At 41.6% G+C, this 16,270-nt stretch overlaps 1 protein-coding gene across 1 annotated transcript in view; it reads right to left on the reverse strand.

Moving 5' to 3' along the window:
- The window catches only part of kdm6a (lysine (K)-specific demethylase 6A), a 68,386-nt gene extending 53,358 nt beyond the window's left edge, over window positions 1-15,028 (reverse strand). The window contains exons 1-5 of the mRNA XM_039817258.1: window positions 14,538-15,028; window positions 14,330-14,393; window positions 11,755-11,863; window positions 11,196-11,245; window positions 7,381-7,439 (exon numbers count right to left, since the gene is read on the reverse strand). Of these exons, the coding sequence (XP_039673192.1) occupies window positions 7,381-7,439; window positions 11,196-11,245; window positions 11,755-11,863; window positions 14,330-14,393; window positions 14,538-14,710 (455 nt within the window). The 5' untranslated portion in view covers window positions 14,711-15,028. The remainder of the gene's footprint in view (window positions 1-7,380; window positions 7,440-11,195; window positions 11,246-11,754; window positions 11,864-14,329; window positions 14,394-14,537) is intronic.
- Window positions 15,029-16,270: the final 1,242 nt, after the last annotated feature.

A 16,270-nucleotide genomic window follows, 5' to 3' on the forward strand; every position in this document is an offset into this window, starting at 1 on the left:
GGTCCACCTGGGTCTCTATTGAGGAGGCACAGGACACCCAACGATAAAAATGCAAGAGGTTTCTTGCAGCTTCAGAGCAGAAACCCGGGTCGTGCGAATTTCCGTTGCACGCTCACGGAGCCGCAAGTACCCCCGCAGAAAAATCAGGAGAAGACGGATAATGCTGGGTCAGCAGCTACAGTTTGACATATCAGAGAGCCTACTTTGGCTAAGGGTTCATTTGAGGACACTTCATCAGTGCAACGCTAACCATAAGTTCTGCCCATAGACAGGATATAAAATGGACCAACAGATCCCGTGTCTCTGGACAGAGTCCAGTGAAGGATATTAGAAGCACTTTTCCGGTGCTGGCTGAGCGTTACTGAGCAGCCTCCAACTGAGCTTGAAGACGCAGATGTGACGTGAGCAACCTGTCTGAAAGTTGTAAGTCTTCTGGTAGCTGTGCCAAGAGAAATCTCAATCATTCCCAATCTTACAGAGACGGAGAGTGTAGGTATATGTAAGGAGATAACATGGGCACAGGCTAATTATTGCTAACTAAAATGCTAGTTAACATTAGTAATTAAACTTAAACAGCTAATGTGAGTCCAAACTGCCTGCGAGCTTCTCCTGTACTATACGGTAATTCTTCTACTATGCGACAGTAAGTCTCGTGGACACAATTGTTAGCCTATTTTTACATAAAAAAACATCTGCTGCGGAGCCATAACAAGGTAATGGAGCCTTTTATACACTGTCGTGTTTCTTTAGAAATAAACAATGGACAAATAGAGCCTTTAAACGCTTCAGATGTAAAGTTATTCGCTGTCAAAGTGACGCCAAAATGAGTGCTTGTTAGCATCAAAATGGCACCATAGGAGCTACGCATTGTGAGGAGAGGCGTACCTCCTTGGATCTGCCCTTCTCGAAACAGGAACAAACACAAATCGTATCTCCCTGCTGCAGATTTGCATTCAATTCTCATGTAGCAAAAAAACGGCAACATTACAGAACGGCTTATGTAGTGCTAAGGCCACAGGGTCAAAATGAAATGATTTATTAAAAATGTAATAACTTACAAAAATAACTTATTTCACAAGTAAATTCCTATTAACGACAAAAACAACCACTGGATGGGAAAAGGGTATTTTACAATTACTTCGAATGCACCATGAGGCTGGCGAGGCTGAGTCTGTGTTGGCAGCTACAGACGGTTGTTGGAATCCTACACAGTGAAATCCAGACCCACTTCTACACCGTTTAGCTGTCAGCATTTTAACCGTGTTTACTCCAGCTGCTAGCTAACAGTAGGCTAACGTTACCTGCTGCCAAGTGTAGTGTTAACTAGCATCCAGTGCGTCGATGTTTCAGTTCCCTCCAACGTCTGTTTTCGGAGCATCAGAGAGAAGCGCAGGCATTTAAGCGGCACCTAAATAAGGCACCGAAATCCGCGCTGCTATTCGGTCCGGTAGATAACGGTCGTTAAGGCGCCGGTGCCGTATTAGCACCGGTCTCGGACCCCCCCCAAATAAAAACTTGGACCCACACGATTCACCTGGATGACGTTTTCCCATTCAAAACGGCGATTTTTGCCGAAAAGCGACTAGTTTGCAGGTATGTAATAATGGATGTCAAAGCTTCTCACTTCTTCCCACAACACCACCCACACTTGACTTCATGGTCTCCCACTACTAATACGTAAATTCTCAAGTAGTAAGAAAAACTAAATAACACTGGATCTTCACTGACGAGTCATAATGATTACCCAAATTTGCTCAATGTGTTCAAGAGAAGTGTGAGAAATAGACTTTAACTGACCACCAAACGAGTCCCGTTGATCCAGCCGAGAGTAGTTAACGAAAGCCAGGAAAACAATGGGCCTCATTCACCAACCGTTCTTACGAAGAAATGTGTTCTTAAACTCCACTTAAGCACATTTTACGAAGATTCTGACATTCACTAAAGTTTTCTTATCTTGGATTTGTTCTTAGCTAAGAACAAAATCTACGAACACTGAAGAGCACTCTTACGCACATTTGAGTGATGACCGTTTGCTCTAAATAATTGGTTACTGCATTTTATTTAATTCTACAGTTGTTTACAATGATAGAATTTTACTGTAATGCATTTCTGATCATTTGTTGGAAGAAAAAAAAATAATCATAGTATGCAAAGAAACACAAACACTGCAATTTACATCAGCAATTAAACTGATTAAATCCTGCGTTATTTGGTGATTGATCGCGCTATTTATAGGGCCAAAATGCAGTGGTGGAATGTAATGAAGTACAAATACTTCGTTACTGTACTTAGGTACATTTTTCACGTATCTGTACTTTACTTAAAGTGATGGTTCGGAGTAATTTCACCCTAGGGTGCTTTGCACCATGACGTCGAGCCAAACACCCCCCCAGAAGCTTTTTTCACCTGGGTCTAACATTGGGAGAGTTAGCTAGAGTAGCGTTATCAGCTGAATAGCTTAGCGCAGGTGCTAACGGACCCACGTTTGTATCTCGTAAGTTACCCCACTAATAATGCCCGAAACTATACCAAACGTCTACAGTAGTACAAATAGGTTATGTACTCATAAAACGATGGATTGGAAAGTTTGTAAGTACACCAGAAGTTTATGAACACTTGCCTGCTCTCTTTGGCTCGAGGTCATGGGGCAAAGGACCCTAGGGTGAAATTACTCCGAACCATCACTTTAAGTAGAATCAATAGTGCATACTTTTGACTTTTACTTCGTTACATTTTGCAGCAATTATCTATACTTTCTACTCCAGTACATTTCTATAACGTTCCGTTACATTTTCTGATCAGTTTTTCTGCCGATCCTTCATTGGCTTCCAAGCCGGCTCCGGTGCTCCAGAGCCCGGGCTGCTGACCCTCGGTAATACAGCCTCCGGTAAAAAGTGAAAGTGTTTGTTTTTTTATTATTATTCCCGTTTTTAAAATCATAGTTGCCATCCATTTCTCTCCACAGCATTGTTTACTTCTCTGCCAGGCTGCGTAAGACGCGTTCATATCTTATTTATTTGGCTGGACCTCTTCACATCGCCTCCCCATTCCGCTGCTTCACACACTTTATTTGCTTACGCTCCCATGGTTATAGAAAATAAAACTGTCTTAAAATAAATCCATGAATAAAACCAACCGCATTCAACATATTTCCGTTTTATGCTGGTTAGGATAGGAACTTTTTTTTAAAAGCCAGGCCTCGTTTGTGGTAGTGGACATATTACCATTTAAAAATGGTAGTATGCAAATAATATTAAGAGAATAACTCGTTATGCAAGTACTTTTACTTTTAATACTTAAAGTACATTTAATATCAGGTACTTTTTACTTTGGTAGGGTTGTCATTATGGTACTTCTATTTTTACTAAAGTAACTATGTCTCTGGTTATTTGTACTTTTACTTAAGTACTGAGATTCAGTACTTCCTCCACCACTGCAATGTACAAGTCATCTGCGACTCCGACAACCATCTCAGTACTTCCCAGGAGGTACACAGGAAGTGTCATGTCCTTATATGGGAATTTGCGGGGAGTTTTCTTATGCCAATTAGGAACAACTGACACGCGCTTTCAATTACGAAGACGTGGGATTCATCAATCCTAAGAACACAGGTGCGAACAATTCGGTTATTTAAGAACACGTCATGAATAGACTTTTCTTAGGGACTTTCTTAAGAACATATTTAAGAGATAACTTAGGAAGATATTGGTGAATGAGGGCCAATGCTCCCAGTTACAGTTGTGCTCATAAGTCTACACACCCATGCTAAAGCTGACTAAAAAGAGGAATAAAAATCATCTTTTGGAAATTGATCTTAATGCCTTAATTAAAAAAAAAGAAAAAGGAAAAATCTAACCTTTAAGGACAGCAATTTTCTTTGTGAACTAATAATTTATCGTAAAAAAATAAAAAAAGTTCTTCCTTAAAATACAGGAGGCATACGTACAGCCCTATGTTAAATTCCCATAGAGGCAAGCAGATTTTTATTTCGTAGATCCAGGATACTATGCATCCTGATAAAGTTCCCTTGGCCTTTGGAATTAAAATAGCCCCCCCCACATCATCACATACCCTTCACCATACCCCCACATCATCACATACCCCCACATCATCACATACCCTTCACCATACGTAGAGATTGGCATGGGGTACTTTCCATAAAATCATCTCTCAATGCAAATCAAACCAGCCATTAGGCTAACTGACATAAAACCATGCCAATCTCAAGGTATGGTGAAGGGTATGTGATGATGTGGGGGTATGGTGAAGGGTATGTGATGATGTGGGGGTATGGTGAAGGGTATGTGATGATGGGGGGGTATGGTGAAGGGTATGTGATGATGGGGGGGCTATTTTAATTCCAAAGGCCAAGGGAACTTTATCAGGATGCATAGTATCCTGGATCAATGCAATAACTGGCCTTTAAAAATAAACATCTGCCTGCATCTGTGGGAATTTAACATAGGAGTGTACTGACTTATGCCTCCTGTATTTTAAGGAAGAACATTTATTTACGATAAATTATTAATTCACAAAGAAAATTGGTGCCCTTAAAAGGTTAGATTTTTTCAATTTTTTTTTAATTAAAGCATTAAGATCAATTTCCAAAAGATGATTTTTTTTTTTATTCCTCTTTTTAGTCAACTTTAGCATGGGTATGTAAACTTATGAGCAGCACTGTAACTCTTACTTAACGGAATCATTTCAAGTGCAAAATGACATCAGGTAGATCATAGTCTGGCCCAACGGATGTACATTGGTGGAATAAGATTAGGGTTGGCACCGGTGCCTAAAAGGACGTTACAGGCAACAGAAGCATCGCTGCACGGGACGCTAGTTAACACTACACTTGGCAGCAGGTAACGTTAGTCCCACCGTTAGCTAGTAGCTGGATTAAATACGGTTAAAATGCTGACAGCTAAACGGTATAAAGTGTGATTCCAAAAGAAGGACGTAAAGGTCTGCAGCAACACAGACGGTGCGAGCCTCGTAGTGCATTCAAAGTTATTGTAAAATACCCTTTTCCCATTCCTTCAGGCTGGACAGAAATCTCACCTGTCGCTCACATTACCGGCGTTTATTGCCGCCACTGCTTCAGAATTTTATGAAATGACAAAGTCGCATTTACACGAAATGTCTGCTCCACTGACCTCAAACAAACGGTTGTCGGCTGTTTCTCCCCACTTTGTGGATGAGCAACTGGAACAGTGACATCAATCGTTCAAGTCATGACAACCACATAAACAACAATGGGAGTACCGCATAGAGCTGGGCAATGCATTTATGTTACATCGATATCGCGATAGGAGACTAGAAATCGTCCTAGATTTTGGATATTGTAATATGGTAAGTGTGGTCTTTTCCTGGGTTTCTAAGGCTACATTACAGTAAAGTGATGTAATTCTCTGAATTTACCAGACTGTTCTAGCTGTTCTATTATTTGCCTTTTCCCACTAAGTCATTCAATCATTTCTGGAGATTATTTATCAAAAATCTCATGTTCAAGAATATCGTGACATTTGATTTTCTCTATATCGTACCGCACTTGCGCGATTCCAGTTAATTACAACCGCTACAGTAGCTTGAAATATAGCCATATGGGGCACTGAATTTCATCAATTTACCACAGATGACACAAGAATTAGCTAGTTAGTGTACCCAGCGGTCCCTCTGCCTCACTCCCCACCGCTAGGAGACAACTTCAACGGAAGGAGAGCGGGGGAGACGGACCTTCAGTTAGCGTCTGTAGCAACTCAAACTCAGCCAGGGCAAACCCCAGCACCAGGGGTCAAGTGCTGGGTCTAACTTTTGTAATGGCAGCATTGGAAAGTTTGCTGATCCGGCAGTGAGTCTGGGCGGACCAGGGTTAGGGCAGTTAGTGAAGGGGTTAGTGGTCCGGCACTGATCACTACAAACTACTTCACTGCCAGGTTCTTGCTCTCCCTGCGGCTCTCTTTTTCAAAAGACAATCTTTTGATTTTGTTTTTTTTTTTCAGTTTCAAACTAGGGCTGGGCGATGTTGAGAAAATCAAATATCACTATATTTTTGACCAAATACCTCGATATCGATACCGCAACGATACTGTAGTGTTGACTATCGGTGCTTTCACAAAATATTTACACAATGAGAGATTTTAGATAAATAATCATCAGTAATGTGGATATAAATATAAGTGGTTAAAGGCAAATAATAGAACAGTTACAACAGTCTGGTGTGTTCAGAAAATGACATCACTTTACTGTAATGCAGCATTTAGACCAAGGAAAAGACATTTCTGCCATATTACGATATCCAAAATCTAAGACGATATCCAGAATGATCATACTGCCGCTCTATTTCAAATACTGTTTCTATAACTTGGCTACTGTATTAGGTTGTTAGGGAGGGACAGAGAGAGCGTTTCTTATCGAGAGAACTCGCACCACGACCGCCCGGGCGCTGGGCCGCCACACCGCCAGCTAGCGTACGGTCTTCCATGAGTTCACCTGGAACTCCCAGACAGCAAGTATGTGCGGGCCACCACAAATAAACCCTACGTATGGGAAACACTGTATATCATACAGTACAGGCCAAAAGTTTGGACACACCTTCTCATTCAATGTGTTTCTTTATTTTCATGACTATTTACATTGTAGATTCTCACTGAAGGCATCAAAACTATGAATGAACACATATGGAATTATGTACTTAACAAAAAAGTGTGAAATAACTGAAAACATGTCTTATATTTTAGATTCTTCAAAGTAGCCACCCTTTGCTTTTTTTGATAACTCTGCAAACCCTTGGTGTTCTCTCAATGAGCTTCATGAGGTAGTCACCTGAAATGGTTTTCACTTCACAGGTGTGCTTTGTCAGGGTTAATTAGTGGAATTTTTTCTATCTAATCTAAAATATAAGACATGTTTTCAGTTATTTCACACTTTTTTGTTAAGTACATAATTCCATATGTGTTCATTCATAGTTTTGATGCCTTCAGTGAGAATCTACAATGTAAATAGTCATGAAAATAAAAAAGAAACGCATTGAATGAGAAAGTGTGTCCAAACTTTTGGCCTGTACTGTATATATACACTTTAGAGTAAAAAGAAGGCACCTTTTAGGAAGAAAAGTCTAGCAGTTTCTTCCCGTTTACAGTGTTTGTGCTAAGCTAGGCTAAACACATACTGGAGCGATAAAATGATGATCATGTTCTCAGCCTACTCGAGGTCAGAAAGCAAACGTGTATTTGCCAAAATGTCAGAGCATTCCTTGAGGATGGACTGAAGCTTCGATTAACCACCACGTTTTCAAAATCGACAAGAGCATAATCCATAATCATTATAAAAATTGGCTGACGCCATGCATGCAATGAAATTGTTCTTTTCTTTTAAAGCACTTACCACTGAAATGCGTTGTAATGGAAGTATACCATGCCAAGGCCATATAAAAAGGCAGCATTCTGAAAAAAAACAAAAAAGTGATGGAAAATTGTTACAAACAGCAGCATTAAATTTCCTCTGCACATTGTAATGATTACTGGCCACAACTTGCTAAGAAGCTAAAAGTTAGCGGTTATAACCTGGATGGTGTCATGGCATTTTCATATACAGTAGGACATATCTCTGTACCAATTAAGGGCTATACCCCAAAATTATTCATCCATTCATTCATAACTTCTACAATACTGTAATATTGTATACCAAGTTGTAAATTCATGCAAGTCAAGTGCCAGAGGGACAAAGAGGGTCTGAGCGTATCAATGAAAATTTTAAATATAAAAAATAAAATAGTAAATCAATATGTGGCGGTCAACGTTGATATAGGGGCAGGCCGCCAAAAATAAATCAATGTTTGGGAAACACTGAACAGGGCGGGCTTTATACGATGATGGACAGATGATCAACAGTAACGTAATCAACCACGTCACCAACACCGGCAAAGATTGTTTACACTCTTCTTCTTCTTCTTCTACTTCTTCCAGCATGCGTGCAGTTGAGTTCTGTTGACAACTATGCGCCGCTCAACATACGTCACATACTCCGTTGCTCTGATTGGTTGTAGGTCTATCCAATTGAGTACAGAGGCATTTTCTTTCCTGGTTCGCGATTGGGCTCCAAACTCGGGCCATTCTACATCACGACTGCCGCTCGGTCTGCCACCACACCATTATCGGGCAGAGGGCAGAACCTCGCACCCTCACTTCACAGTGGAGATCTGTAATCCCGAGGAGCCCAGGAGCTGTCAGGTCTCATCACTATCCAACTCTCAGCACCTCTGTTTAACTGGCTTTCCATACAGCGAAACATCAAACCAAACGGGCCTCTTCATCCACACCGAGAGCATGGAGAAGAGAGGCTGGACGCCATCATATCACAGCTTATTGGACCATTTAACGCCAGGCCATGAGCAGGGACTGTAGGCAACCTAAAGTGAGGCAAATATTTCTGCAAATAAGTCTAAGACATTGTTACATCCCAAATATAAGATCCCAAACTCAAATGCTATACTATAGCTAAGCTAAGGTGATGTCAGGACTTAAACAGAATAGGTATCAGGGTAAAACACGGTCATTGTTTAATTGATCAGCCTCAAAAAGACCAGACTCAATTAAATAATAGTTTGGACGATATGACAAAACAGAGAATGAATTTATCACAACACATATGCCATTAGAGAGGCACACTATTGTGGATAACTTCACTGTGGAGTGGTAGAAACATATGGTCACAGTAGGAATTGTTTTTTCTTCCCCGGAACCATTTCTCCGTTTCCTCCCATTAAGTTTAGCGTTCCTCCGATCCATCTGAACGGTCAGTGTGTTGATCCAGTCCAGTTATAATAAAAGCTATGTAGACAGTACAGAACGGAGAGGTGTGACACTTTACAGCACGCACCCATTTCTCAACATTACTCCTTTTTAAAAAAATAAAAATAAAGGCTGAGCTCCGACAGTATACAGGCACTGGCAGCGAGCACAGCTGTGGCGGCTCTGCCTGGCTCTGCTGGTTGAAGCTGTGACTGAGGATGTGGTTATTGCTCGGACAACGGCAGCAGTTGTGGTTGAATCTATGACGCTACGGATATGGCTCAGTGGCAGTACTGCGACTCCTCTTTACTGCTCCGGTTACCTTTAGATAAGAAAGTATCGCTGAGTCGCACAGGACCGCGGTGCTTTCTATCAGATATAGGCTAACAGATGTGTTGCCAACACACCTCAGCGGTTCAAAAACAACACTCTGGCATGCACAACCACGTCAACAACCAGAGCACCGCCAGGGTTACAGCCACAATCACAGCGACAGTAACAGTAACAAAGCTATGTCATGTCAGGGAATGAATGCAAAAGTATTATGGGGTAATGCATTTTAAGAAAAAAAGATTCCCACTGTACCCTTTGGGGGGGGGCTCCCAAAAAGTATCAAGGCAGCCGTATCAACGTATGATGGCTGGCCCTCGTTAACTGATTATTAACCGACAAGCAGGCAAGCAGGCAACCAGTCCACCCGTCCGGGAGGCTGGGACATACTTTTCTGCGGCCCGTAGACAGCTGTGGACTTGCACTGGTCGGCAGCCGCAATGTCCCGTGCGTTGTCGTGGACACACGCAGCCGCCTTCCCGGAACCGCTCGCGCGACCGGCACAACTCCACAGCGTGTAGCCTCTGAGCCTTTCTCCGCTGCAACCACTGAGAGGTCGTCAGCTGTGTGTCTGCCTGGCATACGGTTTACTGATTAATCAAGAAAATAATCGTCAGATTATTCGATAATTAAATTAATCGTTAGTTGCAGCCCTACACAGAACAGTATAGTACCTCCACATAGGGCTGGGCGATATGGAGAAAATCAAATATCACCATATTTTTGACCAAATACCTCGATATCGATACCGCAACGATATTGTAGTGTTGACTATTTAAATATATTTACACAATGAAACGAGATTTTTGATAAATAATCATCAGTAATGTGGATATAATGACTAAGTGGGTAAAGGCAAATAATAGAACAGTTACAACAGTCTGGTGTGTTCAGAAAATGACATCACTTTACTGTAATGCAGCCTTTAAAACCAGGTAAAGACAACACTTATGCCATATTACGATATCCAAAATCTAAGACGATATCTAGTTTCAGATTACGATATCGATATACTGCCCAGCTCTACCTCCACATGTACTATAGAAACCAAATGCATACAACAGGCTGACAACCGGCCCAGTCTCGATGTGTGCACAGCACTCTTTCCATCCCAAGTCAACGCGTTTCAAATCCACTTGGTCTTGGCAATACAAAAGTATTAGGACAGTGGTACGTTTTCAATGTCCTGTCTCTGTATCTCAGCTCATCTGGATATGAAATTAAACAACTGTGACATTACAGTGCCGAGTTGCAGCTTTAAGAGTGTCGGGGAATGTTCACATTAGGTGAACGGTGCATTAAAAGTGACTCAGCTTTAGGGCAGTGTAGCAGAAAGAGGATCCTTAACATGTCATTTTCACGGCCGTGTTCCTAATTTAAGCATGTGTTTCACTTGCTAAAGACGAGTAGGGCTGATTCTTGATTCTTGAAAAACTGAAAAATGACATCAAAGAAAGGCTCTTTCATAGGCTTTTTATTTTATTGAAAATTATTTTAAAATGTAACAATATATTAACGTATATATACACACGTATGTATACAATATATTAACTTTTTAAAGTACTTAAATATATAATAAGACAGTGATATTTTTACGTCCGTTTCGGAGCGACAGGGGGAAAATATTTCATCCGACACATTAAGTGGAACCGAAATGAGGAACCGAAATTTGCATCTAATCCGGTCCGATTCCTACCGGTTGCGTAGGAACCGGTTCCATACCGGTTTCGGTACCCAACCCTAAAGACGAGGCTTAAAAGCAAAAAGCAATGAGTAAAGATGGCTGCAGGCCTGACAGAGCATCACCGGGGAGGATACCAAGTGTGGGTTTTTGACAAGGACTACTGACTATTAAATTAAATCCGATGAGATTATTTAAGTTTCTGGTTACACCTAAAACTGGTAGAATATGTATAAGGAGACGTGTCATTGTCCAGGTCCGTTCTGACTTCTGACTGTAGTTACACTCACTACAGTGGTCTGGATTTGAATGAGCACCATGTGGAACAAACAGCAGACTACACAAACAGCAGTTAAAAAAAGGTTAGAAAGAGTAGCGGCTCCCCCAAGCAAACTCACCTTCCAGTAGTCCGACTGTAAACTGAAGTACCTCTGGTATGCAGATAATGCTGAGAAAACGGTGAGATGTAACAAAAGGATGTGATACAGAAAGAGGGAGAGACACAGAAGGAGATAAACAGTGACAATGTTAAATGCTCAAGATATTCAACTCAGCGGCACTTTAACATTTCCTAGCGGTTACATTTTCCAGACGAGCACAAAATGTCTAATCAGAATAATCCTTTGTCAGCAGCTTTTAGCAGTGTTAAACACAATGAGTGTAGAAAGTCGATAAGGCAACAACAGCACAAATGACTCCTTTAAAAAATAAAAAAATAAAAATAACTAGCTCTCAATTATGTTCCATTTTTAATTTGGATGCTGTGAAGTGGTTACTATTCTCTCTGGGGTCCACATGAAAACAACAATAAAAAATTTTTTTTTTTAAATCACACAGTATCACTAAAACAAAATCCAAAAACAAGTGCAATATAACGATCAGAAAGTATTCAATTGATCCTGAGATATAGATTAGGAAGGAAGAGAGGAGGTAGTATTTACACACTGAGACTCTCACCTTTTGGATAGTCCTCCAGCAGGAGGTTGAAGTGGCCCAGCTGACAGAAAATGTCAGGGTCCACTTTCCCCTCTGCTTTCAGGATGAGGGCATCATAGCAGCGAACAGCCTAAACGAAAGAGCAAGAACAATGTAGAGTTAAAAAGGGATGCTCCAAAAGCTGCCATGAAGAATACAGAGTTAGATGGTTGAAAGATCCTATGCATATTAAACAAAAGTGTGTAAATTGCTTAACCTTAAGGCTGCTCAGGTTTATAAGAGGCGATGGTCAGACACAGATGACTGATATACTACCAAAAGCGGAGCTCTTCCAAGCCTTCCGGGGCTGTATTTGCATAGTACAAGATGAATAGAACTTGTCAGTCAGTATTTTAACAGCTAAACAAATTACCCTTTCGCGTGCGTGTGTGAGAGAAAGAGTCAAACAATTATGTTGGATGTAATATGGCATAACTTAAGGCTGTCCTGCCGCATGGGGATGGGAAAAAAATTATCAGGGAAGATAGTAATGGTAAACCTTGCCTAAAAACGGCGATTAAACCATAACAATCCCTGACAAAGTTGTCAATGCAGACTTGCGAGAGTACACAATTCAAGAGTGTGCAAGCCCTCAGACAGACAGACACACACACAGACAGACACACACTTGGATTTGAAAAGACAGAATCTAAAAAAATTGAATATTGCATTTCAACTAGTAGCTTGGTGTAACATTTATAGAACTGCCATACTGTTTGGGAGTTTCAAAGTCAAAGTCTCGGCTGAAAGAATCGAGATCAAATCACATTGTGATTAAACCATACCTCAAGCTTCTTGTGAGGAAAAGCATCCATGTTCACATTCACAGAAGGAATCATTCACAAATATGCCATTGCCTCACACTTCCATGTCATACAGCAAATTGAAATAAAGTAAAAAAAAAAAAAACATGCATTATTACAGACATTTTGAAGTGCTGGCATAATGCCACAGAGGTTAGCTAAGGCCCAGCAGAGGCAGTGTGATTCAGCAAACAAAACACACTTCCATGCATCCTTCAGTTGTGAAAACTATATTGGGCTGTGTTGACTCTGTAATCAGTTTAAACAGTACCTCATGCTGAAAAATACTCTCCCTTCCCCCACATTTTGAAATAGTAAAGTCCAGAGAGAAGATGTAAAAGGGAACTTGGCATCAATACGGCTTTATACCACCACAGAGTTACCAGACTATTTAACGTGACACAGCTTTACGCATGCGGCGTTGCCACAAAGAAAGATCCCTCAATAAGATCTCCTAAGTGTAATGTTATGATGTGGATAGGACTGTCTGTGCTGGCCAGGTATCCGCAGAACGAAGGACAGCAACAGAAAATTGCCATAACGCAGTGCACGGCTGAGCCTACTACGAAAGTACACCGTGACAAACCAATGTAATCAGCCAACCCATCCAACAAGAAACCCTGGAGACCACATGTTGAAGACACAGATCAAACACAGGCGACTTAACGGTGGTAACATGGGACTGCATGAGCAGGGTCGCTATGCATGCACCCATAGCACAATGCAGTTAGTTAGCCACTAGCTTCCGCTTTATAATCGATCATCTTTGTTACAAACACCGAACGCCTTCGTCGTGATAGTTTTTTTTTTTTTTTGGCGAATGGTGATTAGCCTAGCCACTGCTGCTAGTTATTTTCTTCCCATCCCCGCCATCTTGGGCCAAGTCAAGCAGCCATTATTTTTGCTAACCTAAAGTACCACAATGTGTTTGTTTCTCCCTCGACAGTGTCAGCTAGCTGAGTGGTGCCGTAGTAGCGTGGGAAGAGAGGGGAGAAAACTGTTGGGCAGTTAGCCGCTACATGCTAGCTAACTGCTACCGGAGTGAGCTGACGCACAAGCCACACTCTAGCTAGTTGCCGTTATCGAGAATGGGACCGAGGGTTTAAGTGGGATACCCATATTTCTATCAACTTTGTTCTTTCCTCTCGTTAAGGAAGTGTGCGTGTAACGTTACAGTCTTCTGGGGCTCGTTGTCATACTTTTACGAGTCGCATATATCACAGTTAACAAGCTGTTAGAATCCCTCTAGTTCAAGACTTTACAGCAAACTGACCGTTAACAGCAGTTGCAACGTTCACGTCAACGTGTTTTCTTTACCCATGCACGTAGGACCATTGTGTTGATCTATGCTACGAGACACACGTTTCCACCAGTCGATACGATGCTATATCACGTAGCATGGCACCTAAATCTCTCCACAACCCGTATGACACCACGGATTTTTAGCAGGGTGGAGATCCATATCGTCCTGTAATTTTACTATTTGGGCCCTGTTTGATAGCGATAAGCGTTACAGAAATGTGCTGGAGCCGTTTTAATCTGTGCTTTGGCAGTGTTAAGTGTTGCTTAGTATGTGCAATCATCACGTCCACAATTGAATGCTGCGTTTACAGCCAGCCGCTGATTCAGCTTCAAAGTTGGGGGGGGGATTTGAGGCTCGTGTATGTCGCGGCGTTGGGGAGGTCTGTACCACTTATTTCAGGTGGGATATGCACTAATCAAGAGGAGACGGTTGCTCCTATTCTGTGGCATACCTTTAACAGCAAGGCCTTCGTTCTGGCGCCATCTTCTTGAAGCCTGTGAAATCCAAACAGTGAACTGCAAGTAGAGGACAGACAACACACAGGCGGTTCCGTATTACTTGGGGGGGGCGATCACATTTGTTGTTTCAAACTGCGTAAACAAGAATACATATTGCAGAAAAGAAGCGAGCGAGCGTGTTCACACAGCGGATCACCTAACCTGTCAGTTCCGACCAAGCTCTCTTTTTCTTGCGCTGTTAGCTTCGGAAAGTCCTCTTCGATATCAGTCGCTGTTCCCGACGCCATTTTCTCCTCGTCATTACCAGCAGCAACGCCGAGGCTCCGGGCAGCAGCAGATGCAGCGGCGGTGAGCGACACTCCGCACGATTTCATGGAAAAGAAATGGTCAAATCGACGGGACCGAGTAACTCCGTCAAAATGCAATAACAGCGAAAAGTGTTGCACACCTATCCAGGACTAAAACGGGGCGTCGCGTAATTCTTGCCAAATCCTCAAGGAAATGATCCCTTCAAGTTACCTTCCACACTCCTCATTGTACATCAAAACACAGCGTGTATTCCAGTGCCAGTGTGTGCATGAAGTTGATGTAATGTTGGGTTTTAGGAGTGAGTGTTACTTGGTAATATCGCAAACTTCCCCAACCATCGGCTCAAAGTTGTTGTAATTGTGTCACATAGGCAAACGCACGCCGCCACCGTCGGCACGCCCTCTGTCCACCCTGACCAATCAGTGGTCGGGGTGTGCGGTCACGTGGCCTTCTCCAGTCGATGTGTTGCGAGCACGCGGACGAACACGCGCACGCACACATCAAATGGGCTTAAAAGACCCTCCTTTTAAGGCCTGCGATTGGTTCCTGGCGCTATATTATGATTACGTAACTGTATTTTAAAGCAAGCTATTGGTCAAAATAGCTGTCTGTTTGTCTATGGGGGGTGGCTGTCAAGGATGTTTGTGGTGGCTAGATGGGCTAGACACAGACAGCTAGACAGACAGCTAGATAGATATACAGACAGACAGACAGATAGTATTTTGTTTAGCTTCCTCTCCCACTGTACATAAAGCATATGCATTATTAGGTCTATATTATCAAATAGTTCTGCACACTGTCTGTTACATTTTCTGATGATAGTTCCACACAAATCTGTTCGATTTTTTTCTATTTTAATTTTACACAAACAAGAAGCTAAGTCATACCCTACTTTTGGCATTTACTTAAAAATGAATGTGAATCTTTGTGTCTAGGTAACTGAAGTTTAATTAGTAATAGAATATAATCAGCCAGCAAACGCCACTAAAAATCTCTCAATATTATGTTTTTATATGACTGCTGTGGTTAAGTGACAGCAACCATTGACAAATACACCACAAAACAACAACAATGCCCCAGACATCTACATCAAGATTCTGTAAGGGGAAAAATGTACCAGCGACGTTAATTTGCTTTTAACCACCTCAGAATTTTTTTTTTTTTTTAAACATACAATCAGAAGTACACATATTGCTGTGATAGATATTTCTGTCAGGTAGGATGTATCTATTAGAACAGACAAAACAGTGTAAATGTGCTACAGGCTACTATGTATCGTGGTTTTTCCTAGCCTTTCCCACTTAGAATGGACTTAAAGTAACTCTACAGCTTTAAAACTTTATTTTGCAGGAGCTATACCTCTGACAGAACTGATTCAGGCATATAGGCCGATAAAAGTCAGTTTTGATAAACAATTCATGCAATCATTGATTTCTTCTGCTTATGATAATGCCCATTGCCTCACTTAAGTGGGAAAACCTTTGGCTGTCCAGTGTCCATAATAGGTAGGTAGGTAGATAGGTAGGTAGGTAGGTAGGTAGGTAGATAGATAGGTAGGTAGATAGATAGGTAGGTACATAGATAGATAGATAGTTAGGTAGGTAGATAGATAGGTAGGTACATAG

Source organism: Perca fluviatilis, chromosome 12 (genome assembly GCF_010015445.1).
Source record: "Perca fluviatilis chromosome 12, GENO_Pfluv_1.0, whole genome shotgun sequence".
Classification (NCBI taxonomy): domain Eukaryota; kingdom Metazoa; phylum Chordata; class Actinopteri; order Perciformes; family Percidae; genus Perca; species Perca fluviatilis.